This window comes from Melozone crissalis, unplaced genomic scaffold (genome assembly GCF_028551555.1).
Source record: "Melozone crissalis strain CALT ecotype California unplaced genomic scaffold, PUWL_Pcris_2 ptg000013l_1, whole genome shotgun sequence".
NCBI lineage: Eukaryota > Metazoa > Chordata > Aves > Passeriformes > Passerellidae > Melozone > Melozone crissalis.
In genome coordinates this window covers 54,781,191-54,806,939 of record NW_026535791.1, presented here as the reverse complement: position 1 = coordinate 54,806,939, position 25,749 = coordinate 54,781,191, and the positions used below count along the sequence as shown (strand labels likewise).

Below are 25,749 nucleotides of genomic sequence, written 5' to 3'. Positions count from 1 at the left end.
TGATTCCTCTGAGAACTTGCTCGAGAGCCCTGTTAAGATGATTGCCAGAAAACCAGGTGAAGCATTACATATCCCAAAGGCCAATGAACATTTTTTTACTGTGCTACAGCATCACCTTTATCACAATTATATTCCATTTCCAACAGTCATAGAATCAGTTAGGTTGGAAAGATCATCAAGTTCAAGTGTTAAAGATCATTTCATCATCTTTGCATCCGCACACTGTGATAGCTCACTTTAGGATGTCCAGAAGTGTATTACTCTAAGTCTTTGCCTTTATGTATTGCAGTTCATGACAGGAAAGATCAGTGTGTTTGAATAACATTTGAAATCAGTGGATAATTGATTACAATACACAGCTGTCAAGTTAAAGTTAAAAAAACCCCCATACCTATTGAGTCACAATTCTAGAGTACTTTTAGGAATGATGTGTGACACTTATCAGCTAAATTTCGAATTTGAGAAGAATTTTGTTTGTCTGGTTATCAATCTAACTTAATACAGTGATGAAATGTAGTGATGTCTGTTTGAGCTGCAGAGGTGAACTATGAAATTCATGTGCACTGAAAGCAGAGTGTACTCCTGAGGAGTACAGACAGTCTGTGACAGTCTGGACAGCCAAATTGTCTTCCCTTCTGCCTTGGAAGTACAAATGGAAGTAGAAATGCTCAGTAGTCTGTCCCAGACTATTGACAGGGAAAATGTATCCAGCTCAATTCTTCCAGCACAAGGCTGAAGTTTGATTTAACAGTTTATGTTCTATGACAGTTTAATCAGAACTATTTATTTATTAACTCAGCTGCCAGTTTGTCCTGCTTACCTCTCAGCACCATAATGTTAACCTTCATTATTCAGCCTTGGAGAGAAAATCAGATATTAGCTGGTTTTTAGACTGTGGTTTTATGGCTGGCTTAAGCTGTTTTAAGTTCAGACTATCAGTTAAAGAGGTGTTTACAGACTCCTCTCTTTCTTTTTTGTCCAAGTCCCCAACCCAGACATCTGATTTTTATGAGACTACAAAGTGAGTTGAATGGGGAAGTTTGCTTACCTAAAAACTGGTCATTTTTTCATCTAGAATGCCTCTTTTAGCACATTTACATCAAAATAAGTAGGTTAGTAGGAGCTAGTTCCAGTTCAGGACTGCCCCTGTTTTGATGGCATTACGGATTTAGATTTGTTTATACTCATCGTATAATCATAACCTAAAAACCTGTAACAATTAGAGATAAAGAAATTTAGTATGGATCTGTACCCTTCCTTGCTCATGTGAGGCATGCATTGAAAAATAATAGGAGAGAAGGCATTTTTAATAACTTGAAAAGAATTTGAAACAAAACAGCTATTTTGCATTTAATTTTTCCCCCTCAACTAATATGTGAAACTATCTAACCTTCAAAATATTTCCAAGCAGTGTTTATTTTATGAATTACCATGTAAACTAAAAGAATTTTAGTAGTTTCAATGTTTCATTAGACTGTGTTAAGATACATGAAGAGATTATTGTGAAAGGATTCACATTGTCTTTTCACAAAAGATTCAATGAATACAATAGAGTTTCTAAACATGGGACAGAAAAACATTCAGTGTATAGAGGGAATATATCTGAAAAAAGCCAAGATAAATGTAGAAAACTTGTCAGAATTTCCTGTACCTTTTTGCTTTTTTCTTCTTGCTGTACTTGGGATTAATTGAATTATAGCTTCTACTTTTATAGAATTAGGCAAGATTTCTATTACATAAATGGAATGCAATTCTAAAAATATCTGTAGGAGCACCATATTTGTTTGTTATTGCTGATCATCTTCACTGGTTTACTCTGAAATTTAAAAATATCCAAATTTATTGTCCTTAGATTTTTTTTTTCACTTCCACTCAGATCATCAGTCTACTTTAGGTCAATAGATTTTAATCTACAACAAGCATAACTTCTGAGCGCAATGAAAAGTTTCTTGAGTTACTATTATTAGAATGATTGGTCTATCAATGAGGTGGACAAGAGATATATTTAAGACTCTTTAGGCCAGGCAGTAGAACGCATGCTTCATAGTAGGGGATTAATTTTTTTTTCTAGACAACCTCCTATTTAATTTTCCTGTTCCTTTTGCCATAATTGCGTGGAGAGGCGCGCACAGATGCCCGCTGCCAGCGTGTGATGCTGGAGCTGGCGGTCAGAGCAGCCCCACAAAGGGAGGCTTTTCAGGTCCCCCAGTGAAACAACCACTGCATTTTATTGTGCCGTGAAATTGGAAGTGAAAAGCCCCATGGCTCTTGCTGCTTAGTAATGCGGAATATGTCGCTTCTGATGGTGGTGGTAGTGCTGGGAGGGAAATGGAAAGCCAGGGGAGAGAAACAAAGTAACGATTTAGACAAAGAGGGCCTCCCTTTTTTTTTTGTCCTCTCTGATTGTTCGGTGGTCTATAAAACCTTAGAACTGTGGTGGATACAAGCAAAAAGAACATTTAGTTGCGGCTCTCTCATTCAGAAATGTATGTGTGAATTTGCAGGGTGATGTATAAGGCAAGTCATCTGTTATCAGAAGAGTTCACTAGTTTAACTCATTTATAAAATGGCAACAAAAAAATTGACTTTTCTTGGAGAGAACAGCGCTGCTCTGACAGACACTTTAAGTTACACAGCAAGATGGTGTTTATAACAAGACTGTGTGTGGCTTTCTGAAGCTGCCTTGTAACAGATTGGAAGGGGAAAGTGCCAGCTTGAAGAGGCTTTCCCTTGTCTGTTTAAAATTAAAAGAATGATGTTTTCTCAATGGAAATTCTTTACATATATAAAATGTCAAAATATTTATGCTCACTTTTACTTTATAAGTATTATGTAATCACTAAAGCAAATGGTCAACTATTAGAAAATGAAAAGGCAGTTTATGAGAGAGACATTTTAGTACATAAGATGGTCTTATTTTTTATAGAATCATAGAGTCATTTAGGTTGGAATAGACCTTTAAGGTCATCAAGTGCAACTATAAAGTTATCTGTGAGCTGAGCACTATTACTGCTGCTGGAAACAACTGGTGGAAGTCCTCCCACAATTCTAATGTCTGGAATGGAAAAGCTGTTACATTTTGCAGCCTTGTGTTGTTTGTAGCAGTAAATCTTACTGTTATTTTTATTCTATCTGCATGGGAGGGTGGCAGGGAACAGTGGCCTAGAAACAGTAGGGACATACAGGTGGAAAGTTTCTTGTTGTGTTGCTTACTGTCTAAGTTCCAGATGCAATCTTGGAGAAGCTTTAAAAGCAGAAGGGAAAAGGTTGACTGATCTGTGACGGTTTGGTGGAACAGATGCAAACATGGCAAATCAGTTCATTGGTAAACTGCACTGCAGGGCTGCAGCCTGAAGAAAGTTTGGACAGAGAAGCAAAACTGCTAATATTGTTTAATTGAGGGAGCTCATTTCATTGTTCATTAATACAGTAGCTACACTGCCAAAGAAGTCTGTATGTAAGCAGTAGCACAGAAAGAAGCAGGAAGGCACTAAGCAATTAATGCTATTACCACTATCAGAAGGAGTCTGTTACAGAGAGCTTCTTAATGTTTTTAAAGTGTATCACTCTTAGTTGGATTTGAAATAATTTATGCTCTTTGCTGCAGTATGTATTTTGTGTGTGCACTTGTGCTCCAGGCTTGACTTGCTGCTTCATAGCATTTTGCCAATTCTATGTCTTAAATCTTGATGGGTGAAAACTCAGAATGTGGAGATTTAGAATAAGGGCTAGGAAAGGGTTGAAAAAACCCCCAAACTAGCTGGCTCTTGATGCAGCACATAGAAGCAAGGTAACAGAAGGATAGGGAAATGGTCTATGAGGCAACACTTTGAATAGAGGTAATTAGAAAAACAATTTTAAGTCCATAGTAGGTTGGTAGGTGAATCAAAGATGTGAAAAAAAGAAGGGAGTATAAGAGAGTATTATCTCTGTAGCAAAGAAGTGGTGGTGGAACAGCTGTGGCACTGAGAAAGAGCCAAAATATTTGTACCTATTGTAAGCATTTCAAAAGAACTCCAGGAGGATCAGGAATGCTGCTGGGGCATACCTCTTCATGGTGAAGGGCTGACATTCAAGTCTCTCTTCTAGAGAAGAACTCATTGCTTATACAAGAGGAAACAACTTCAACAGGGGAGAGAAGGCTCCATCAAATACTCTATGTTTAGGAGATTAATCTTGAATGTAGGAAATTTGAGTTCAATTCCATGTTTCAAAATCAGGCAAAATAAGATCTCAAATTGTTCTTTGGTGACTGTTAAACTTCAGCTTATGAGGCAGAAAAAGAGAAGAAAGTACATATCCTGGTTTCATATGCTGGTACAAAACCTTGTAAACAAATTTTGACAAGAACTGGTCAGGAATGAACAAATGTTTGGGAGCCAACTTTCTGTTGACATTGATGGCCATGATTTTGACTAGGTAACAAAGAATAGAAACATAGAAATGAGTCTTAGGATTATTCTGTCTTTTCAAACAAACACTTCTGCTGGCAAAATTTGACATGCCAGACAACTGAGCTATACAGATAGATACCAAGCTGTCAGAGTTGAAAATTTTTTTCATTCTGAAAGGATTATGGTTGAAAGTGTTACATTTCAGCTGAAGTGTGATGGTATGACTTCCCCTCTTTCGTTTTCTATTTTTTAATTTATTTTTTAGTAGTAATTTACTTCTCAAATATTTAATGTCAAAACAGTTCCTTTTTCAACACTTTCAGTGATTCTTGCCTTTAGTATGTGTACAACTTTTTCTGGCACCTTTTACTTTCTGTTTAATTTTGGGAATTAACAACAAAGGCTACATGGACTTCCAGAATATTTGACCTGAAGTTCTTGGCAATGGTCTTGGTCTTTCTGGTGCCATAATTTTAGGAACAAAGCCTGTAATGCTACTTTGTATATTTAAAGGTCTGACAGACTTAAATGATATACTGCGACTAGCCCTTTCCCTATCTCTGTTCCAGGAAATACTGGTACTGTTCCTAGTCAGATCCTATAGGTCATAAGGCTTCCTTTATTTGCTTAGGGTATTGAAGGTATTCAGTAACTCAAATTGCTAACAGTTAATATTGTGGGACTGGCACCCTGATGTTGTGTACTGAAATGAACTGGGCAATTAAGAAAAATAAATGTTGCAAGCTCATGTTTTTGTTAGATAACCAACAATTGGCTCTTCTGAATATTTCCCTTACTCTAAGTCCTAACTTGATACTGGTAAGTTTGCATAACTGTGGAGAGTGGTAATGCCTGTCTCTGTGTGTGCTTTCAGTCCCTCCACACCCAAGTAAAATAAATACACACCAAATGCAGCTATTTGCCATAGCAGTTTAAAGTATGCTGCTCAACTTTGCACCCAGTTGAATTACTCAGAAATGCTCCATTCTGCTCTGAAATAATTATTTGAATGACCAGGCCACTCTCCAAAGTGCTGGTAACAGACAGGAGACAGTTGCAGCTAAAACTGCTGTAGGTTGTTTTACTAGCTGTGTTTCTAAGCCTTGTGTGAGGCTGAGTGAGCAGAGCTGTACTCAAGGTTTTGATCACATCTCTGCTAAAGTAGCAAAATAGAGCTTCAAAGAAATGTGTCAGTGTATTCTCCTTCTCTTACTTATCTGGATATTATTTTGAACAATTTTTTTTTCTATGTCCTTCAGAATTTTATAATTGGAAAATACTTATAGGTATGTTCTGCATGTCTTGGTGAGGTGAAGGTTGTAATGGACTGCTGTGAGACACTGACAGTCCCATCTGCAGAAACCCTTTCCTGTTTATTGAGAGGACACTTCTTGGATGTGAGAACAGAAGTTAAACTTTTTAATGTTCGTTTAGAAATGCAATTTTTAAAAGCATTTCTTATCTAAAATAAGTGGTATGTCTTACGTTCTGTATTTCACCTGCAGGTTGTATATGTCATCCTCCTTAGAGAACAATTATTAAAAATAAATCTCAGTTGGATATATAATATGTTTTGTGTCTCTGTTATACAGTTTTGTTATTCTTTTCATAAAGGATGTAGCAAAATCTGCCAGGAAATACCCTCTTGACTAAGGTCAGGGCTGAATAGCTTATACTCCTTCTTATGTTTTCATGTTAGTGCTCAAGACAAAATACTGCATTCCTGCAACCTAACCCTGGGCACTTTTAATGCCAAGTTGCTTGAGGTCCCATGTGAATTAACCAGGGAAGATTTTTGGGATGTTCATCTCAGATGAATCCCAACCTGCAGGTGCACCCTTGTGTGGTGTGTTACAATCTGATGTGATGGTGGCCATGGGGCTGCTGTTCCTTGTCCCCGTCAGTTTGTAATTGCTGCTCTAGGACCCTGGAGGTTTGTGCTTCATTGTTTTACCTTACAGTTATTGAGGATTCAGAATAGTTAAGGTAGCTGTAACTGCACCTCCAACAGAGACACTATTCCCTTCATTTCTGTGCCAGCCATTTTGTTGTTTCCTTGTTCTCAGCAGTAGACTTCTAAAATGTACAACACAATCATTATTAGCCCTAAAGCATAAGATTAGACTGTCTAAATGTTGGTTACAAATGAAGGATTTTTCCTTTTCTTTATATATGGGTATAAACATTCATTAATTAGAATAAAGTAGTACTTGCAGAGATAAATTCCACATTAGCAACCTGTTCCTTATCATCTATCCTATCACAATCCACATCAGGATATCATCAATACAGAACAATAAAAAACACATTTCAAGAAATCTAAAACCCCCTAACTATTTAAAACCGAAGACCTGGCTTTCATTCAAAACCAGCTCTACAATTAGCAATACTTTTAGACAGTATCAGCTGGATTCCCAGTGTACATGATAATGTCACAGAATAACCCCAACTGTAACTAATTTAATTAAGACTTGATCCTTGAATACAAAATCACTCCTTTTCACCAAATCGTGATGCTCACTGACCTACGGGAGGGAAAACAGGCAGCACAGACAGGGAACCATTCTCTGTCATTTAACCCTTTTGTTTATTCAGCTACAAGGGAAATATATTACTAGTGTAATTCTCATGAGAACCTTTTTAACATAAACAGAGGAGTAACTCCAGGTAGCCACATGAAACTACTATTTTACACAAAAAGATTATGTTTCACAGCTGTTTCCATTAGGCTTTCAAAGTTTTGAAGATATGTAGACCTCTCCCAGTCTACATTGTGTAACTGAATTTAGGAGTTGGCTGTGGTTTAAACTGAGCTGACAACCAAGTCCCACACAGCCCCTCATCAGTTCCCCCCATGATGGGGTGGGGGTAGAGATTCAGAAGAGTAAAAGTGATAAAACTTGTGGTTGGAAAGAAACAGAGTTTTATAGGTAAAGCTGTAGAAGTTGCGCATCTGAGCAAAGCAAAGCAATTCATTCACTGCTTCCCATGAACAAGCAGGTGTTCAGCCATCTTCAGGAAAGCCAGGCTCCATCGCATGTGACAGTGACTTGGGGGGACAAAGGCCATCCCTCTGAATGCCCTGCCCTTCCTTCCTCCCCATCGTTATGTGCTCAGCAGGATGCCCTGTGACATAGGATAGATATCCCTTGGGTTGGTTGGGATCAGCTGTCCCTGCTGTGTCCCCTCCCAACTCCTGCACCCCCAGCCCTCCCTGGTGGGATGGGGTGAGGAGCAGAAAAGGCCTTCATGCTGTGTGTAAGCATTTGTAAGCACTGCCCAGCAGCATCAGAAACATCCCCATGTTATCAACACTGCTTCCAGCACAAATCCAAAGCATGTCCCATTTTAATACTGTGAACAGAATTAACTCTGTCCCAGCTTAAACCAGCACAGAGCTAAAATGTCATGATAGCACACTGAGCTCTAGAAAGCTGATGACTAGTGCTCTGATGATTCATTCTGCTAATGAGAGAGGAGAGGGAAAAGAGAGAAGCAAGAGCCTGACTGGCATAAAATGGATCTCACAAAATGCTCAGAGGCTTCTTGAAGAGCATACATCAACCTGCAAGCTCATATGACACCTACTGATTCTGCAGTTGAACACTTCTCTTGGGGTTCATGTATTTTTTTTCAGCTTGAGTAACTGATTTTTTAGGTCAGCTTTACTTCTAAGAGTTTATTTTAAAGAAGATAGGTGTGTTCAGGGGGTGCCTGACCTGACAGGGTGTATGAGTGCCTGAAATTGCTGAAATAGCTGAAGTGCTGCAATGCCTCATCTTTGGCACTTGGTCTCAAAGAAAGGTACCCACAAACTGAGTGCAACACCATGTGTCATACCATGAGTTACTGACATGGAGCAGTGCTCATGAGCAGCCTTTGAATCAGTTGAGCTGCCCAAAAAAGTGGGTTTTGGAGAGCACTGGGAATGATCCCCTGGGGCAATGAGATTCACCTACCTGCCTGTGTAGGATTCTTCATTCTTGAAATTCTCACTGCATATAGTCCTGTTGACCTTTTAATTTTATTACATACAGTCACACCTATGTTTTTTGAGGAAGAGATTTAAACTGAAGATTCAAAAATGTAGAACAGGGATCTTCAATAAAGTGTGTTTAACTTCACCTTCAGAAACAAGCACTTCTCTCATTTTAATATGCCGAATGCAAGTAATTTGCTGTCCCATCTAAAAGTTTAGGAGGATGTGAATGAACACAGGAGAGACAAATGTGTAAATAGACTTTTATAAAATGCATTGACAAAAATGTTGTACATTCCTCAAATGGGCATCCAGACTCCTAATATTTTTCACCAAGCTACCATGGTATTCATTGGTTTGAACTAGTTAAATGTCCATTTACTGTTCTTTAGACATCCCACAATCTGATTTTTGAGAAACAGAAAGATGTTTTTAAATATCTTAAAGATGTTTAAAAAGCATCTTTAAAACATTAAAGATGTGTAAAAAGCCCAAATATCAAAATAGTTATTTCTCTCTTGCTGCCTATTTCTATTTTATGTTGTGTTTACAGCCCCTGTGCTGATATCTCCATATTCAAAATCACTTCTCTTGGGGTTCCATTGGCTGCAATTGTATAGTTAAATGTACCCATCACAAAGTAATTCTCTCTGGGACTGATGAACAGCATAGTCTCCTCTGACTCTGGGTAAATTCCTGACTCTGTTCTCTAGGTAGTGTCTGATAGTGAGCAAATGCATTTTTCAGGTACTTGTTCTGAAGCATGGCCAGTTATTAGGCGATTGTCCAGTGAAAGCTGTTTTGTGGTTTTTTTTTTCCTCCCAACCATAAGTTCCATATATTTAAGTTCCATCGGTCAGCAAAGCACTTATATTGTATATATATTGTAAACATAAGCCATGAATTTCTGACCTTGCTGTTGGGTGCAGTGACAGTGAAAAGTATAATTATGTTCCAGCTGTAATACTTAGATTCCATTGTTTTTATGACAGATTGCATATGTCTTAGTTTCTACTCTGATGAGGTAAAAAGCCTTATTAGACAAAAATATTGTGGATAGTCTCTTCTACTCTGACAAATTTTTTTTGGCTGTATAAATAGTTAAAATAGTTAATTTTCAGCCATTTAATTTAAATATGATATTTTATTAAATATATAGTAATTGAATAAATATGTATTTCAGTACTTAAATAATGTTTTGCAATTCATTAGATTTTGAAAAGTGCTCTGTCGGTGTAGTTCTCTTCTAGTCAGATCAAAGGCATCATTTCCTAAGCAAAAGTGTTAGTAGACGTATTTTGAAAGCCCCTTTAGTAACTAATGTAAATGGCATGCATAATTATGCTAATCTTCTGGTCGCTTTATTTATAGAGTAAAAATTAGAATGGAAAAGAATTCTCTAACATGGTCCCTAAATACACTTTTTTAAAAAAGATTAAATAAACAATACAATCCAACATATTTATAAGCAATCACATCCATTTTCCTTGAGTGAAAGAGTATTTTGCTCCTTTTACCCAATTTTATGCAGTCTAAATACCAGCAGGTCTGTAGTATTATATTATGTATAGATTTGTACCTGTGATAGTGTGTGCATGTACACTCACTCTCCCAGCCCTCCCAAATTTTGAGGGATGACAAATACTGGGGTGCTTTCTATTAGCAATTTTGGCTTTTGATACGATTACTTAGTAGAGAATAATCACTCTGCAGCAGTCTGGATGAGGAAATAAAGCCTCCAAGTTCCAGATTTAAGCACTGGGTTTGATGAAACAAGCTCTTTAGGAGGATTTGAGTTATCAAGGCCACTGTGATTGACCCTCACGATCTACTGACCAGTGCCACTATCCCCTAATGTTTAGTGCTGTGCCCCACATCTCATCCTGCCTCAGCAGGGCAGAGCCCACGAGTGGTGCCAGGGCAGGGTGGGTGGTGGCACCAAGGGACCAGTGGCACCTGCCAAATGGATGGCTGGGATGCTCCCTGTGCCACTGCCCTGCTGCCCGCTGGAGGTCTGCCATCTTCATGCCTCAGCCTAGCTTCTGTGAGCCGGTGGCAATGTCTGCAAGGTATTTTTTATTAGATAAAGTAGAGCCCAAACCAGCTGCCAGCTGCTCTCTGCCCAGATTGCTCCTTATCCTGAATCAGATCACCAGGCAGTGGGAGGGATCTCAGCTTGTTCACATTTTAAGTCAAGGACTCAAAGGTGAGTCCAAGCTTTCAATGTTTCTACTTCCCACTTTAGGGTAGTAGAATAACCTTCATAACAGGTTAGCCAAGAGGAGACCTGTGTTGTCATTATAGTGCAAGAGGTCTATTATCATTACATTGCAAGGGTTCCATATCACTAGAGTTTCATACCTCCTGCATGTTTCTCATGGGCAACTCCTCTAGGCACTGACTCTTCCTTCTTCTCACAGCAGCCAACTGACTCCAGCTCCCCTCAACCAACCAATCCGCTCTTTTATAACACTCTTCTTTATTGGCTACAGCTGTGGCCTGTTAACATCAGGCCTGCTCCTAATCCTTAATAATTGACTCAGCTGCAACTCTTTATGGGGTAAGATTATTTTCTATACTACCTTTATTTACTTATTTTCTATCCCCCTACAAACCTGTGTTTGTGAGGTATCCTCATCTCTGCTATTGCAAGGTTAATAGCTATCTCTTCAGCAAGACAGTTCCAGATCTTGGCACCTTTTTTGTCTGCTAGCAGCTACTCTTCATCCAGCGTGGTGCAATGGTACAGCTCCACTGTCTTCACCCAAAATGGTGCAATGGTGCAGCTCCACCATCGTCACCCAACATAGTTCAGTGGTACAGCTCCACTGTCTTCACCCAACGCAGTGCCATGGTACAGCTCCAGTAAGGGCAGGCAGTTGGCTTCTGCAGCTGCCCGTGGTGCCAGGCTAGCCCAGTGCCCTGGGGACTCCTCATACAGCAGTAGGGAGATTATTTTTATGTAAGTGTTTAGGCAAGTGTGTACCGTAACCAGAGTCTGTAAGAGCCTGTGCAGGCCTTATGTCAGGCTCCATCATCTCTTTTCCTTGGCGTATTCCAAGAGCAGTTGGACTGCAGGGTGCTGCTCAGGCCTGGTTCATCTCGTCCATCCTCCCTTGAAGATGCCCATTGTCTCTGCCTGAGTCAGAGCTTCTAGGGCCATTGTCTCTTGAGGGTGCCCATTGTCTGTGCCTGCCCTGAGGCAGGAGCTGCTGGGGCCCAGTGAAATCAGCCTGGGCTGTCCTGAGTGGCTTTTGAAACAGAGTGCAGCCAGAGGAGGTGTCAGGTGCTGCAGCCTTATTTGCACTGGAGATACAGACTGGTACAAACACCTTGAACAAACCTGGCAGTCTTGGGCACCTCTGATAAAGTCACAGAATGGTCAAAATGTCTCTAATTTTCTGCTTAAACCACTTATACCTCAGCAATTTTTGGACTAAATTCACTGAACAGGCGAACTGTAAAATGACATGACAGGGAATTGAGCTCAAATGTGCAGTATCTATACCACAGGAGGAACAAAACTATGGAATTAATTGAATTTACTGACTTCAGTGACATTTTATAATGTATCCTCTAATTAATCTGTATACAGCATGTGAATTTTGAAGAGTTAGAAACTGAGTCTAAAAAATATATATATATATACATAAAGAAAATGCTTAAGTGGTATCTTTTTTCTGAAATATGTAGCCTCTGTGACTAGTGGTTTTATTACATTTTTAGGCTGTGTTGCTAGTAAGAAAAATGCTTAATTTTAAAACACTATTGTGTTTATTGATGATACAGGTGGACCACTGAGGTGCAGCCTATATGTTTTCATGTTTGATTTTGAATAGCATAAATGTATATTGATCCAATCTAATACTGTGCATAAAAGGAAACTACATAAATACTGCATTGCATGTCAAAGGCCTTTAGTTTTGGTACAATAAATTTCTTTTCACTATTACCAGGAGGAGTAGGTATCACTAGCTCCCAACAATGCTAGTATTTTTCAACATTTTATGTTTAACAAAGGTAGAGAAAAGATTTCGGGATGTGAATTTAAATTTATTTTTCAGCTGTTGTAAATGCTCTTAACAGTGTGATTTTCCTTTATGCTGTGTGAAGCTTAGCTCTGTATCTCAGCTCTCTGTGTAACAATTGCAACAGAAGTTGAAGGTGAAATAATGATAGTATGGTACTTGAAATAAGGTGATTTTGCTAACAGACCAGTGAGTATTATCCATTTATACAGAAATAGTGTTTTAACCTCTGCTGAGTTTACTCCACAACCTAATGAAATAGTTTCTTGCTTGGGAAGGAAATGTGCCTGTCTACTTTAGGCTGGTCAGTGAGGAAAAGATTTCACTTTCTGTAGTTTAGAGTAGTGCTTTTGGCATTGTCTCTGTGATCCAGGAACATGGTGTTGGATGGTGTTAAGACCTACATCCAGTAAGTTGGGAAGTAGGATGGCATAATAGACAAGTGAGTCAATTGCCTTGTACTGTAAGAAATACTGAAATATTTCTTGTGATCTAACCATGACTTCTCATGACCTTGTTTTGACACCATGACTCAATGACACAATTTTATCCCCAGGAGAAGTGGATTATTAACTTCCTGTGGGCCGAAAAACTGGAGAAGAAATAAGGTTATTTGTGGTTGTTTATTTCATTGTCTTTCTGACACTTCTCTGCCTGCTGATTCTTCCTAGTGCCTGGAGCCCTGCAAAGAGTCCTGGGACCTGAAGAAAAACCATTGCCAAAGCTTCTGTGAGGTAGGTCAGCCCAAGGGCATGCTTTCTCACTTTGTTCGAGCAGCCTCTTTAATTTAAATTATTGGCTTCAAGGAGACAGCTGAAAACCATGGTATTTTGACAACATTTGCCTTTATTTGAAAGGATACACATTCAAGAATGTAGCCATATTAATTTTGAGTTAAAAAATGTTTTTTTTTCTGACCAAATGATTTATCTGGACTTGTAAAGACTCAATCCAGTCACACATAACATCTCTCAGAAGGTGCTCTGACATCCCTCCTCTAAGCTGCTATGTGCAAGGAAGACAATCTTTGTTTAAAAGATAAAATGTTATTGTGCAAAAAATTCTTGTGCAGGATAGCTAGAGCAGATGACTTTTCTGTATGTGAAAGTCAGTCTGATTTATAGAAGAGTAGTTCCCCAGGACTAACTGGATTGAAGTTCAGAAGACTAATATCAAAATATGGAATTATTCAAGAGCAAATGTTTTGAAAACTATTTTTGAACCATCTATCAGAATAATCTGTGAAGAAGCAAACCTGAATCAGTCAAACTAGAACAAAGAAGGAGATTTTTTATTGGATTTGAAACATGCTCTGAGTTGGTGGAAGTGATCTGTTGCAGTTCTTAAGTGGTTTTTAATTCAAAATGGAAGTATCAGCTTAATAGAAATTTGCCTTATTACAAAAAAGGTTCAAATATATTCAAGTCTATGAAAGTGAGTTCTTAGGAAGACTTTAATATTTTCCTGTAAAAAAATAGAAATTACCTTACTTGATGTATTGATCTTACTGGTACACTGATTTAATTCCTTCTCTTTACTGTGGACACTTTTTTCTGGTATAAGAGAATGTCCTGTGTTTAAATTTTTGTAAGCATCATGAAGATGATTAGAAAAAGCTGTAATTTCAACTAAAAAATATTAGATGCAGCAACGTGTTAATAGGGATTACTAAGTTACTGATCTATGTAGTTACCACAGAAGACAAAATAAAAGTTTCTCATGAACACCAAGCCTTGCAAGAATTTTTTTATCTCAGATTGTTTGCTACTTTTGCAAATACAAATTCTAGAGTACTGTAAAAAAGCAGTTTTGGTGGATCTAATTTTTGTTGTTCTTGTATATCGCTCTTCACTCAGACTATGTGTTTCCAGATATGGGTGAAAATTTGTATAAAATTGGTTTAAAAGGAAAACATTTGTAGAACACTCTTCTATTGTAGTTAAAAACAGTGAGCATCCTTCTTTGATTAGTGTTTTGTGGTTAAAGCTAAATTTAGAACTTCAAAGGCCCATAATGAGGAGCAGCACATTTAGCAGCTAACTGAAAAATGAGCTGTGAAATAGGGTGAGGAGGAGAAGCCTTGAGGATGTATTATGCCTCAGGGAGCTATAACATTTTTAATTAAATAGCTGCAAATTTGTGATGTTTTAGGATTTGAAATTAGCTTCAAACACAAAAGCCCGGGACCACTTTCCTTTATCTCAGACTCATGCATACTCCATAGACATTGATTGAGTGAAAGGAGGCTGTTTTCCTGTGAGAGTGTTTTCAATCTTTCTGCATTTTGTAAAAAATCTGGAAGCAACAATTTAGCAATTTGTGTTTCTCAAAGTTCCTGCTTCATGTGTTACTTCTTATTTACCAAATGAGTGTATTACTGAATGTTAAAGGGAACCTTATGTCTGAGGGACAATTGATCTGATTCTTTATTTTTGTTTTTGTGGGTCTTTTTTTTCCCCTATAAACTTAATTTTCTACTCATTTAGCTTTTTAACTGGTTAACCATGGCATCAGGTGCATTCCAATGGGGGGAAAAGCAGGAGTGCATTTCCAAGAGTCACTGGGGTCTGTAGGAGGCATAGAGATTGCTCATTCTTGCAGCATTTAGGCTGGTTAAAGCCTGTAACACCCAAATCCATGCCTGAAAGCTTGGTTCAAAATCCTGGACTGTTCTGTATGAAAAATGGGAGATGTAATGTAGGGATAGATTCTTGTGCCACAGCGACTTGAGAGAATTGTCTGTGAAACACCTGAGCCTCTGTAATAGCCAAGGCTTCCTTATTTCACCATAAATATGGGAAGAGTAAAAACTAGAAAATAAAACATTTGAATATGGAAGAAGTTTTAGAAGTTACGTGCCTAATTGGATATAGAGAGTGGGTTGTAACTCCTGTGTAGGCTCAGGAGCCTGTAAATCAGACCTGTCAGGGTGGAAGGTTTTTGGTTGCTCTGGTATGGCAGGACCAGCTGCAGACAATGTCACTTACATGCTGCAGTCATTCTGAGGGAATCACTTCAGCTGGTTCTGCACCAAACTAAACAAAGAGGAGATGTAATTCCCCATGTCACACACCATATTCTAGGGTTGTAGAAGCTATTTTAAATACTCTTTAAAGTGGACCTTGCAAACCTCTGAGTGTAACAGATGCTGTAAAATGTCTGTGCATTGAAGCATCTTCCTAAATATCTAGGACTAGATTTCTCAAGTAAGTAGCATTCACTTTGACTTTTAATCAATATCTTTAAAGCTTATTTTAATTTTTATTTTCTGCTGATCATTTTATCAATAAATGCAGTTCCAGTTCCATGAAGAATTATACAATTACTAATATGCTGGCAAGAACATAAAGATGCTGCAAAATCTTCCCTTAGCCAACTTAGTCCAAACAGTATAATGAAACAAGATTTCTCTTATTTATCTAGAATGGCATTACATCAGATATTGTGGGGAAAGTGTTGTAAAGTACAGAGAAAAGAATGCGGGGTAGTCCAAAAACAGCAGACTGTCTGACCATTGCTTCCCCTTTGTTTTGGGAGTGTTTTTAATCTGTCATTGAGCAACTTTATAGCCAGTCAATATGAGGAAAACAAGGGAAAGCTGGCAGATATAAACAACACAGTTCCATTAAATATGGTGGTCTTACTTGAGGGAATTCATCATTCTGTACTTGGAAAGCTTTTCCAGAAGTGGCTTGACTATATAAATATTCAGGGATAGTCTTGCAAGTCTTGCAAAAGCTGGAAATCTGAATAATCCTTTAGGAGGTCTTGGAAAATTTATAACATTTTTTCTTTGATGGGGTTTGTTGGGATGTTTTCTTTTTCATTGTTCCTGTTGAAAACATACCCTTCTTCTGTTTTCCTTTTAGCCTCTTTTCCCCAAGAAGAATTATGAATGCCTAACTAGCTGTGAATTCCTTAAGTACATCCTGTCTGTGAAGCAAGGGGACTGCCCAGCACCTGAGAAGGCCAGTGGTTTTGCAGCTGCCTGTGTTGAAAGCTGTGAAGCTGATATTGAATGTTCTGGAGTGAAGAAATGCTGTTCCAATGGATGTGGTCACACGTGCCAAATTCCAAAAAATCTCTATAAAGGTAGAGATTATTAATATGTACTCAAACTGGGCTAACAACTTCAGGCCATGGTGAAGTCTCCTGGTAAACCAGGACTCCCATTTGCTGGGAGTTTGTATGGATGGGAAGAAAAAGGAGAGGTACCTGTAGAGATGTGCCTGCACAGTGAAAGGGTGGAAAACCAGTGAGAAATGTTGCTTAAATTTCTGATTTTTTCCCCCCTTGTGAAGCCCATGTCTGGAAATCTGTGGAATGTAAATTTGTGGCTGAGTCAGCTTAAGCAGAACAAACTTTCCCAATTTAGGTGAAATCTCACTTTATTTGATGCCAATGAGAGAGAATGCAGCAGGAAAATATTTAATGATAAACAGTTCAGGTAATCAGAAATAACATTTTTGTCTACAAGCCAAGCAGATGGGACTACCAAGTAGGAACTGTGAAATTATCTGGTTAAAAAAATTCAACACAGAACAACATAGTGAAAAATTATAATATCTGCATACAGATATATATTAATTCATCATTTGAATCTAAGGCAATCTTATTAAAAAAAAATTAATTGAGTCCTGAGATTCTATGAATAAATCTTTTCTTTGAAATCCTTAGAAAAGAACATATAAACTAAGAAATTTTTTGCTTAGACAAATTCCAGAGTTTAATTTACTGGAATTTAAAAAAGCTTTATACACTTAAATATTTGAAAAATGTTCTCCTAATGCAGAAAAATAAGCATTTGTGAAAAGAATATTCTTTTACCACGTGGTTGGTGTTTTTGTACAAGAATAAAATCTTCTTATGTCAGTGATAAAAAATAAATATTATTCAGTTATTCACTTATTATTCAGATAGAGTGGGCTCTCTGTGGGAGCCTAATCACCAGAACCCTGATCTAAACTCCAGGCTTAGGTTTGAATCCATGCTTATTTCCAAGTGTGGATGGAAACATATAAAATGGGTAAAGAAGATGGTGAATTTATTTTTAAGTTCATTACTTTAACTAAGATGTTAATAAATCTTTTTCAGTGTGTTCAGAAGGGAAACTGTCTTGTTTGCAGGATGCTTTAGAGCAGCCCCTTTAAAACTCTAAGGAATTGGTACACACCAATACATAGCACCTTTCAAAATTAAAGTTATTAAAATGGATCACTTACTTGTTTCTTTTGTCTTACTGAGACGAATGACCAGAGTGGTAGAGAGGCATTCATGTTGTGTGTGTAATGATTTACACGTTCAAGCTCCATGCCACAACTGCAAAGTGTTCCAGTAAATATAATAACTGGAGAAGGTAAAAACAAGCAAGCAAATAAAACAAGATTAGATGCTCCTGGAGCTGACAGAGCATATGACAGGATGTGATACATTCTGTAACCACACACTGGAAGGTCTCCTCTGTTTGGCCTGATTAAATGGGAGCAGAGCTAACCTTCCCTAACATCTTATCACCGATCTGCAGGAGGTGCTGGCTTGTAAGAGCACATATGTCTCGCAGAGGAAGGGCAAGCTCTGTACCCTACTGCCTTCCCAGCTGATGAATTCAGCTAATTAGCCTCTTCAACCTGTCTTACTGCAACAAAAGACAAATAGAAGTGGAGCAGCCTTGCTATTCATTTCCTCCAGGGGTAAATGACCTTCCTGTCACTAAGGAAGAGCAAACTCTGCAAGCATGACTAAGATCTAGTGAATAAGTTCAGTACTTATTCTTATCATTTTGACAGCACTCACAGCTTGAAAATGAACTCAGATTGAATCTAAGAGTCTGCAGAAGTTTCCATAGTTTCACTGTTGATCAAGTGCTGGAGATTAGTTACAACAGTAGACATAAAATTCCCATCTGATTTGTTGGATTACCAGACTGAATTTGCTGTCTGATACTGAGTGCTTAAGTCCAATCCTGAAAAAAAAAAAAAAAAAAAAAAGGTAATATAAGTACACTGCCACCAAAGACATATTACAAATGCTTTTGGATTAATGTAACAAGTACATTTGCATCTCTGTTGGGAGTGTTACTAATTGGTTATGTAGTCTTCACATATTTATATCCCTTTAGTGGAAATATCAAATGTTCTCTCCTACTCTTATGGCCTCACTCCCCCCTTCTTTACACTGTCTCTCTCTAACTAGTGAAGGACTTGAGAAAGTGTCTCTGCAAATCTGTGTAAAAAAGGTAAATTGTGAAGGGAAGATTCTGACATTCAAAGGGTCTGATGATGTGGCAAGATTATGGTAGGATAACTGGGGTCAGATGGTCACCCACAGTTTTATGACTCTTCATGCTTAAAGCAAAATAGTTTTGTATTATAAACATAGTGTACAGTTTTAAGTGTGCTCATCTCTGAGTGCTTGCAGAACTGTGTGTACAGTTGTGTAGATGCCATGGATGTGCCCTTTAACAAGGCACTCCAATGGAGACATTTTGAATTCTGGGGGAACCAATGTTTAAGATACAGGTTTTCATGACACACCAATGTGCAGCTACTTTTCATGGCACTGAAATGCATGTGCTGTTTGAAAGACTACTTTAGAACCATTTTTCCTGGGCTCTGCTATAGCACACATATAGTGATCAGTGATTTGAATTCTTTGGTTAAGCACTGCAGACTTTGGACTAATGCAAACTTTGGAGCACTGCAGACTGAGAGCTAATTTGTTCCAGCATGAAAATAGGGGCTGACCACTTACATAAGAAAAGGCACATTGAAGAGTAATTGGATCTTCACATCTGGATATTAAACTGATGGTGCTGGTTCCACAGAAGTATTTTAAAGTGCACTTGTGCCGTGCTCTCATTGTTTGTGCTGCCGTGCTCCATCTGCACACGATTACGTAACACTGAGATCCTTGCAATCAAGTGAATCCAACTGCCCCTAATGCAAAGCAGATGGAAGTTTTCTGAACATGCAAATTGTGGGATTATTGTGTATCATAACTAAAGAAGGATTTGCAAATGTGGAAATCCGAAGTCATGTTCATTATGTTAGGCTATGACATTAGGCTATTGAAGGATATCCAGGGTCTAAACTGCTGTGATAACCACATTTAGGTACTGTATTTTTTTTCAGGTGGATTTTAGGTTTCTTGAAGATCTACAAGATGATTTTCATTTACTTTTAGGTCCTTGTATACTCAGGTTTATAAGAACACGCCTTAAAATGTAAAAGTGGTTTGTTCACTTGAGGAAATTTTGGTACTAAGTCATCTGTGGCAGTCTGAGTAGGGAACAATTTCTCTAACCAATACATGCAGGTGGTCTTATGTGGACAGTCATTGAAACAGCAAAATAACTAAAGTGCATATGATAACTTGCTAAGAAGGTTTATATGTCAACACAGAAATCTTATTTGTGACATATCCTCAAGTGACAAAATGCTGCACACTCAAAAATAAATATTCCTAATGTCTGTCTAGAGAAATGTATCTAACACTTGATTTGTTGATTTAATCAAAAGATGTCCAATTTGAAGAGTTGTTTTTTCCTTCAAGCTACTGCAGATGTTTTCAAAAAAGTGATATTACTGCCAGTATAACAACATAAATAAGCATCTTTTGGTGTCACTGTGTGATGAGAAATTACAGTAATATTTTAGAAATGTATCTTTTTCTCTGAAATGCAACAATTTTACAATATAAGTAACATATCTATTCCAAGATGTCTTGGAATTACCTTTCCTATCTCTTCAGGGAAGAGTGGGGAGGGACACATCATGCAGTACAGCTGCCACATGTGAGTCAATAAGATCATGCAGCCACGGGGAAGCAAACAGCTTTCTAAAGTACATCAGACTAATGTAAGATGTATGAAATAATCACACTTCACTGGTCTGCACTGCTGAGAGCTTAGACACAGTCTGTGTGCAGTTTTAGGCTTGTCTCTGGAGAAGGGCTCAAAGCTGGAGAATCTGCAGAGGGTACTCTAACAATGCACAGGGGTCTGGGAACACTGAAATTAAAGGGAAATGGAGTGCACTGTGGTTATTAGACTGAAGAAGAAAACATTCAGAAGCACAATAACAGTCTTGTGGTACATGGAAAGCTTCTCCACAGATAACAGAAAGAATTTGTTCCCCATGATCCACAAACATCTTGGACCACTACTGAGTTTATGATGCAGCTGAGGAGGCTAAACAAGGCAGTGAGAAAACTTTCTTGTAGCAAGGATAGACAAGTAGTGAAATAGGCTGCTATGTGATGCTATGGAAATTTTGTTACTAAATGTGTTTAAGGATAAATTGGGTGAAAAACTTAACATTAGGTACAGCTGATTCTGCTTGGAAACAAAGGAATCTTCCTCCCAGTTGTATTGGGCAAATGTTCTCTGTAAAGTCAGTTTTTTTTTTACAACTTTCATGTCCTTCAGTTTTTTATTGAAATAAAGAAATAATTTTGAAGATTTTTTAAAAAAAGAAATATTACTGTTAACAGATATGAGTTAGCTAGGAACAGTTCTGAAACTTCTTCTTATCATTCCTCCCTTTTTGGCATTTTCTCTAATAAACAATCTTTTTTTTCAATTATTCTTTGTACATCTTCAAATCTTTTATACATCTTCAAATTTTTTATACATCTTCATATACAAATAGCTTAATCATATCTTTTAAATTACTCATGTATTTTTATCTGTGCATTCCTACTACAGGTGTTCCACTGAAACCCCGGAAAGAATTAAAATTCATAGAACATCAGTCTGGAGACCTGGAGGTGAAGTGGTCTTCAAAGTTCAATATTTCCATTGAACCTGTGATCTATGTTGTTCAGAGGAGGTGGAATCAAGGGATCCATCCAAGTGAGGATGATGCTACGAACTGGCAAACTGTGGCACAGGTCAGTTCTTTTAAGCAATGTGGATCTAGTCTCAGAATGTCACAAATCTCTTGAAAAATGTAGAATTAGAGACCAAAATCCATTCAAGGAAGCACATTAGGGACATAGTCCTTCTGAGTTTAGTGGGACTCATTGCACAGTGTCCAAGGCATGGCTTGATTCTTGTCAAAAGCTAAAAAACCAAGCTGGTGAAAAGGCTATTTATTAAAAAAAAACAAACCAAAAAAACCAAAAACAAGACTAAAAAAAAAACAGAGTGAAAAAAATTACTAAAACCTTTATTCTTTGTAAAGTTGTTTTTCTCAGGTGTGACCCTCCCAATTCAGAAAAGTCTGTGATGTCATGCTCTTATCACTCAGTGCAATCCAGACTAAAAATGTAAGATTCATGAGTAAATGTTTCTTAATGAGAAGCAGCCAACAGAGCATAAATTTTCACTTAGTTCCTTCCCAGTTTCAATCTGTTTTTTACCATGCTGACAGTCCACCTGGATGGCAGAGTTCCAATCGTTTATCTTACTGCTTCACCCTTATCCCTGCTGACAAGAAAAGTAAAATGCTGATTTTGAAAAGATCTGCAAAATATCATTATAGCTAGGAAAAAAAAGGAAAGAGAGAATAAGTAGAACCATCCACCAAATAGAATAAGGGATTTAAATTCTGTGACAATTTGTGCTCATTCTCAATTCAGATTGTGTTGGAAAATGCTGTCTTACAAAAACATGAAGCTTGTGAGGCTGAACACTCAGAAGTGAATTTCTTAGCTCCAGCATGGTGCTAGAGGGAGCTGTCACTATGTTGTAGTCTTGCTCAGGAAAAGCCCCCTGCAGCAGACCCTGTCAGGAAACCTTGCTTGTGCAAGCCCATGAGAGCATCTCCAAAACTGATCAAGTCACAGTGGCTTCTGATCTCTCAGCTGAGGTGCAGGTCTTGAACCTGCATTCTCCATTCCAGGAAACAAACTCCTGCCTTTGTTGCAAGGAAAATAGCAAGTAGTGAGAATGTGCCAGATCTGAATTACTCCTCTCTGTTACTGAGCCGTGTGGATGTGATAGACTGTAGAGGCTCAGCTGCTGTGGCTGGTGAATCCAGGCTGCAAAGGGAGCACAGTGCTCTGCTATTTCTCATCCCAGACCTCATGCACATTTCTGGGAACATGCACTGTATATGCTCCATGGTAGCTGAACGTACATGAACCCTTGCCTTGCAGTGCATCTGCAGGAGAGTGTTTCAGGAACATGTTCCTGTGCTAGAGCAATGAGAAGCCTGACAGCTGCCTTTCCTGGGGTCTGGTGAATGCAGGCAGAAGGGGCTGAGTTAATCACTGTGGCAGGAGAAGCCTCCTCCGACTGACAGCTTTCTGACAACTTCCCTGTCCCTTCTGCATCACAGGAGACACAAATTTGACTGTGTGGTGGACCCCACTGGTAATGTCAGTTCTAAGCACACTTCAGGATGCCTGACTGTGTATACCTTATGGGACATGCAGGCTGGGCACCCTTGAGGATGCTAGTAATCAGAATTTCTGTCTTTAGAGAGTTGTGTACCTCCATGGTGCTTGTAGTTTTAGACATCCCACCAGGCAATCAAATTTGTTTGGCCAAATGTGATAGAATTTATTTTGCAATATCAGCAGCAAGGATGGATATCCAGTTTGACTACAGTGATTGTGTGCACAGCCTCCAGGCTTCCCTTGTCTGCGTAACTGAGATGTTTTTCTTGTGTGATTCCAAAACACTGAGGTATGAGCTCTTAATTGTAGACAAAGACTGAGAAGAGTTGAGCCATTTAACTGAAAATTCCTAGAGCATCTCAGTCCAGAGGAGATAATTCTGGCTGTTGTTTTACTCTGCAACTTAAGGTAGAGACCATGTAAAGAGTAATCAAAAATCAAAAAGGCTGAGGGTGAGGATCTGAATTTCTCTATACTTATACCATATGTAGCATAAACAAAGTTATTGTTTGCATCTTCTTATAAGAAATTTCATAATATTTATCAGAGTTACTGTCTAATATTCTTTGGTATGTCCCAAGATCAAATGGGGTTATAATTTTCAATAAATTTAAGGGGTTTAACTTTAAAAAAAAAACTTTCTGTATTTTATTGCCCTTAGAGGAGCTAATTTGCAAGTAATTTCTCATTTTTGACACAAATTTTTATTTTGTATTGAAACAATAATTTTGAAAAAGTTTGTTTATTATTGTGCCATGTTTTTTGTGTCATCTCTACGTTTTCTTTTTAAGGACGAAGGCACAATCTATTAATATACTATTTTGCTCTCCAACTACATAAGAAAGCAAACACATTGAAGACAATGTTAGTTATTTCTCACTTCTGGAGGAAGGGATTTTAACGTAGTTTTTTTACTGCGTATTTTGGGGAAAAATTGATATGATTAATCATTTGGCTAATTTGCATTGGTGAATATAAAAACTATGGTAACTAAGATGCCAGTTGGCCAAGCTGGCTGTGATGTAGAGTGTCCCAAGTGTTATTTGAAGTTTTCCTGTAACTTAATATTTAGCCAGCTGAGCAGGACCTTCTGCATTATCCTATGGAAATACTGCATGTCCTGTGAACAGACTTACCAATCCATTTGGTTCTAATTCTCTCTGAAAATAGTAACATTACTGTTTACATTGGAAATTCAGCTATTTAATCATATTACTATAATATAATAAAGTTAATTAAAATATACCAGGCCAGTTATTTTCAGACAGAGCATGTCTGTGTTGTGTGAATGGATGTAATGTATACACACACACACACATATATACATATATACACATATGGGCAGTGATGAAGTACATTCATCAGTCTAGTCCATTACTAAAACAAATAAGGGACAGTATTTACTGATAGCTTGATTGTGACAGACCTGAGTGCTTCACCTTGCAATTGTTTAAACTCTGTGGACAGCTAATCTTCAAAAAGAAAGCTTCTGAAACACCTAAAATTCTGATTCTGAGGATAACAAGGAAATTCTCAGCCCTTGACAGTGAGAAATACCTGCTGGATGGAGCTAACCACCAGTCCTGTACACTAAAGGTTTCTTTCTCCATCTCCCAGGGGAGGCTTGCTTTGGTAAGCAGAGAAATGAGCCCACCTTGTGTGGGATTGTATTCACATGAAGTAGGGCAGGTCTGCTGTTCTTTGTTAGAGTAGTGGATACAACACTCAGAATTTCTTTTGTATCACAGGAAACAGAAGCTCAGCTTTTCTGATACCCTAGGTGGTATCCCTTCACTTTTTGAAATGCAAATTCTTTTATCACTGTGTTGTTTCCAAAGGTGTAGAGCTGTGAACTCAGCAGGGTAAGACTGTACTCTCTATTTCTATTAATCCTTTGTGCTACAGAGAGGAGTCCAGGGTTCATAGTGGGGAATGAGCACAGTGAAACAGTCCACTGATTACTGTAATCCTTGGATAGAGGAGAGTCCTCTGTGCAAGTCTTTGCTGTGAAGAGTTCTTTGCACCAATTTTTAACATATATACATAACATATATAAACTGTCTGTAGTGTTGACACGAGAATGCCACCTGAATTGTCAAACTGCTATGCTGCTGGGTGAGACATTCTCTTTTCTTCTCCCTTCCAGTTGTAGTAAATCCCACCTTTTCCTTACAAGAAATTCTAACTTTCAGCCTTTCTTTCTCCAAGGAACAGTTTTGGATGTAAATATATAACATAGTTATATATATAGTTATAGTTATATATAAAGTCATAGTTCTAAGTAGCATGCAACATCCAGGGTGCTAGGGAATATCTTCCCCTTGCCTCTCATACAAAGGATGGAATTGAAGATAGGTCATCCATGCTCTGGGATGCTCTTGATCATTACTCAGTTGTAGGAGCAGCAGAGGAAGATTTCTGCAGCCATGCTGAAGACAATAACAGATAATCCCCTTTTGAAGGACAGGATGAGGAGACTACTTACAGGAAAGGGCTCAGGGTTTAAACAGTTAAGAGCTGCTGGAAGAGGAATAGAATTTTCAGTGCTTCTTAAATGGAGCAGTTCTTGTCAAATCTCTGCAAAGTTCTCACAAAAAGTCCAACCTTGTTCTGCTTTCTGGCCACAGGAGGTGGTCTGTTGTCCCTTGGACCTAAAATGAGCTCTTGAGAATAATGTCAAGGTATTATGTGTATTGTCCAGCTTATGTCATTGAGATTACATGCTGCTCTTATATGAAGTTGTATCCTAATGTTATTAATAGGGATTTTCCCTTGTCTTCATTGAACTTTGCATGATACTGAAGGTGGACATGTTGGCCAGTTATTTTGTTTGAGGACTAATTTATTATTTTATTCCAAATAAAACACCTGTTAGAATATGAAGCTACCTTCCAAACATTCATCTTATAACTAAACAATGCCAAATAAATGGTAATTATGATTCTGTAATGATTTGAGTGGTGATCTTTTGTTTTTGTCTTTTTTTTATGATTCTTAAAAATTCTTT

At 38.0% G+C, this 25,749-nt stretch overlaps 1 protein-coding gene across 1 annotated transcript in view; it reads left to right on the top strand.

The window, feature by feature from the left end:
- ANOS1 (anosmin 1) overlaps window positions 1-25,749 on the top strand; it is a 132,933-nt gene that overhangs the window by 57,174 nt on the left and 50,010 nt on the right. The window contains exons 3-5 of the mRNA XM_054271968.1: window positions 13,073-13,135; window positions 16,271-16,493; window positions 21,106-21,290. Coding sequence (XP_054127943.1) covers window positions 13,073-13,135; window positions 16,271-16,493; window positions 21,106-21,290 — 471 coding nt within the window. The remainder of the gene's footprint in view (window positions 1-13,072; window positions 13,136-16,270; window positions 16,494-21,105; window positions 21,291-25,749) is intronic.